Raw genomic sequence first — 3,747 nt, forward strand, 5'->3', positions numbered from 1 at the left:
CCCCCCCCCCCCCCCCCCTCTCTCCCTCTCTCTCTCTCTCTCTCTCTCTCTCTCTCTCTCTCTCTCTCTCTCTCTCTCTCCATTTTGTTCTCTTCTCCATCTACTCCCCATTTTTTTTCTATTATCTTCCTTCGTCTCTCTCTCTTTCTCTCTGTCATTTCTCCCATCATTATTTTCCTCTTGTATTCTCCCTCTTCTAGGTTACACAAATCATCTATCAGCCTTACACCTCTTATGTGTCCTTCTGTCTATGCAAGGCTGAATCTCTCTATATGTGAAGGCTCAATAAGCCCAGCAGTGCTCAGTTCAGTCACTGGGTTATAAAAGACTTCATGGTTGACTGGACATTGGAGTGACTCTTTGTCTTTTCAGAGCCAGAGGCCACAGGTCAAGTGTCCTATTGACATGTAAATAGAGGGATGGTATATATGGGCATTCCTTCAGTGGCAGTACTACAGCTACTAACTCTTCTGCCTGTTGTAGTACTAGTCTCCTGCTCCTCCACTATGGTGACCCACACAGAGTCCAGGCAGCCCAGCAGCTTCAGAAAGGTCAGTACTTTGGTTTGATGGTATCTTCCCATGCAATGCCATAAGCTCTGTGTTAGTGTGACACAGGGTAACACAAAGTTAATTTATAATTGTCTCTACAGGTTTCTAAACCATTAATGGAAAAGAAAAGACGAGCCAGAATCAACGTATCCCTGGAACAGCTCAAGTCTCTTCTGGAGAGGAATTATTCCCAGAATGTAAGTATAGGATAAGCACATCCTGACAGTCTTACACAAGTATCACTGAATGGGGGACAGTAGTGTAATAATGATGTTTATTCCTTTCCCAGATCAGAAAACGCAAACTGGAGAAAGCAGACATACTGGAACTAACAGTGAAGTATCTGAAGACCCTTCAAAGTTCTGTACAAGGTGAATAATGTTCTGGGATTTCATTTATGGAGACATTACATTCAGATATAAGATATACATGTGCTTCATTAGTTACCATTACACACTATGGGAAAACAACATTGACACAAAAATTCCGACCAGAACTCTACCTCCTCCTCTCTCTTGATCTCTCCTTTATGATATTTGACTATTTGTTCCATTAAACATACATTTCTTCCATTCTTAAAACTAACATTTACTCTTTCTTTTTTCCTTTTCTTCCTTACTCTCTGCTGTCTCTGTGTCTGTCTTTCTTTCTCTCAATCCTATCTGCTTTTCTTTTCCTTTCCTATCATCCTGTTCTCTTATCTCTCTCTTATTTTGTCAAATGCTGAGAGAAATACGGAGAGTACCATTACTGCCTCGCCTTCTGGAATTATTGCTGCCTGACTTTTACTCTGCTTCAGTGAATTTAATGTTGAAATATAGACATGAAAAAACATTTCATATCTGATATTGACATCAGTCTGATGTTACTTACTCGCTCTGAGGTTGTGAGAAAGTATTGAAGCGGAGACAGCCAGGCAGCTAGGTTTTTAGAAGGAGCGTGGTAGTTGCAGACCAACTATTTATCTCAAAGGTTTTTCTTCAAGTTTATGTAAAGCCAAACCTTTTTTTTTAAGCTTTGGATAAGGTAGGGAATGGTTAAAACACTGGTCAAGTTCTTTTTGTGGTCTGTGTACCACAGGAGAGATTTTCCTTCAATTCCTGTCTTGGAGACATGACAGGAAATAATAAGATATCTCTACAAAGTAAGGGAAATCCTTTCTTAGTTGTCACTGGAACATGTGTCCCTTTTGGAACATTTCCCCTCTATCCTCGTTCCAGTGAGAACAGATAATTTGAGGTTCTTCTTTAGTTTCAGTACTGGTGACACCAGTAAAGATAGAGAGGGTGAATTTTTCCAGCAGGGATCCAGAGAGTAATATAAAACTGGCAGCGGTTCTAATTTTTACCTATTCTAGCCACAATAAGAACCACATTTCTAATTTTGTATATCTGTTGAGTATCAATCTCATTATCCTAACCATGCCTTTTTCTCTTTAGCAGCTGGTCCCATCATCAGAAGTGCTGAGTACCAGGCTGGATTTAGGAATTGTCTGAACAGTGTCAACCAGTTTCTGATGAAGTCAGAGGACTTTGTTCCTCCTGGTCCCCTGGGTCTGGTCCAGGATGTATGTACACTTCTGCCTCCTGCTAATATAACTGGGTTCAGGACCAAGGACAGCATCATTTGCAGTACATCATCTCCAACCATCATCACCAGGGATCACCTGCTCTCTGCTAACCTGAGCCAACCTGGCACTGTGAATCTACCCATCAAGCTCAAATCAGTGCCCCTCCATCCATCACCATGCCAAGCAACCGGTGGTCCTACCCAGTCTGTATCACCAAGTCTTAGTCCCATTGTATCGGCTACTGACAGCAACAGAGGTCCAGCTCAGAGTGTGTGGAGACCCTGGTGAGAAGCCCAACTACAAAGACTATTATATATATATATAGCTCCCTAGGAGAAAGAAGAATGTGTTCTTTATAAGAATATAAATTATTTGGTATATGCCAGACATAGAATCCCATTTGTTTGTCTAATTGTGTAGATTACATAGGCCTTTATTTATAAATACTGTGTATCTTATGCCTAATGTACAATAAATATAATTTTTTGCAGAAATGTCTTTCGTCATCATTTTGCATTTAGAAAAAGGTTGGAGATTTATCCAGAGATATATAATAAAATTCAGAATGTTCACAGGTAATGAAAAATGTGCAGCGTATGGACACTTGGTTATTTTGTCTAAATAAGTGCAATTATTTTTTAGTCTAAGTGTTATTTTATTTTTTTATTTTTGAACACATACTGGAAATAGAACAATGCGACAACTTTGGTGTGCTTGTAAATGGGATTTTATTTATCATTTAAAAATACACACACTTAAAGCCTATCTCTGGGCAAATCGATTTTTTTGCTGAAAACGTCCCCCACCCCAGTGCAGCACCTTATAGTTGTTGTTTTTTGTTGTTGTTTATGCACTCCTCTTTTAACCATAGAAGTGCCTTCCTTAATCTGGTGCATCAATCCTCAGCTTCCAACAGTTTAGGGAGGATGAGTCTAGAGGGCACCCTAGGTGACATGGAGGGGGCATTGAGAAGACCGTTCACCCAGCACACACCTTGCTAACTACGTTGACCAATTACCAAAAAACTCTGCTGCTACAGAAGTTAGTGGGAAGCATTTCCTGATTAATTATAACTAGCCAGTGGATTCATCCTAAAGTGTTGCAAAAATAAATCTAGTTCACTTTAAATTTGTTTGTTTATTTGTTTGTGCCTACACAACAACATGAACATATATTTGCTTATTAAATATAAAAATGCAAAAGTATTTTAGCCATGTGACTGCAATGTTCAAATCTCATTAAAGCTGAAAATAACTTTTTGGAAAATAAGGATCCTTATCCTGGTGTGTTAGCTTTGTGAACTGAGCCTCTAGTTAGTTAAGCAACTTACAGCCTTTAAAATAATGTTGGCAATGGCATATGCAGGGAAGTTTCAGTCACTTTCAACTATCCTTTACAAAACTGTAACCTACAGCCAATAGTTTATAATCATTTTATGGCACAGTGTTGGTTGCCTTAATTGATTAGTTGTTTATTAGTTAGTTATTGCCTTAGTTGATTATTTTTGTGATAACTTGCTGGCGGAAAGTGTCTAATATTGCTAGAAAACTGTTGTGTGCATTTGAAGAGAAAGTTCCCTAACTGGAAAAAGACTGAAAAAATTAACTGACAGGGTTAACCCTTCCC

General features: G+C 39.0%; 1 protein-coding gene across 1 annotated transcript; it reads left to right on the plus strand.

Annotated features, from left to right (window-relative positions):
• Positions 1-506: 506 nt before the first annotated feature.
• Positions 507-2,409, plus strand: HES3 (hes family bHLH transcription factor 3). Its single transcript, XM_018576532.1, has 4 exons — positions 507-551; positions 653-748; positions 841-922; positions 1,991-2,409. Exons 1-4 carry the CDS (start codon positions 507-509, stop codon positions 2,407-2,409), a joined length of 642 nt encoding a protein of 213 aa, XP_018432034.1.
• The last annotated feature ends 1,338 nt before the right edge of the window (positions 2,410-3,747 follow it).

This window comes from Nanorana parkeri, unplaced genomic scaffold (assembly GCF_000935625.1).
Source record: "Nanorana parkeri isolate BGI_ZX_2015 unplaced genomic scaffold, ASM93562v1 scaffold5, whole genome shotgun sequence".
NCBI lineage: Eukaryota > Metazoa > Chordata > Amphibia > Anura > Dicroglossidae > Nanorana > Nanorana parkeri.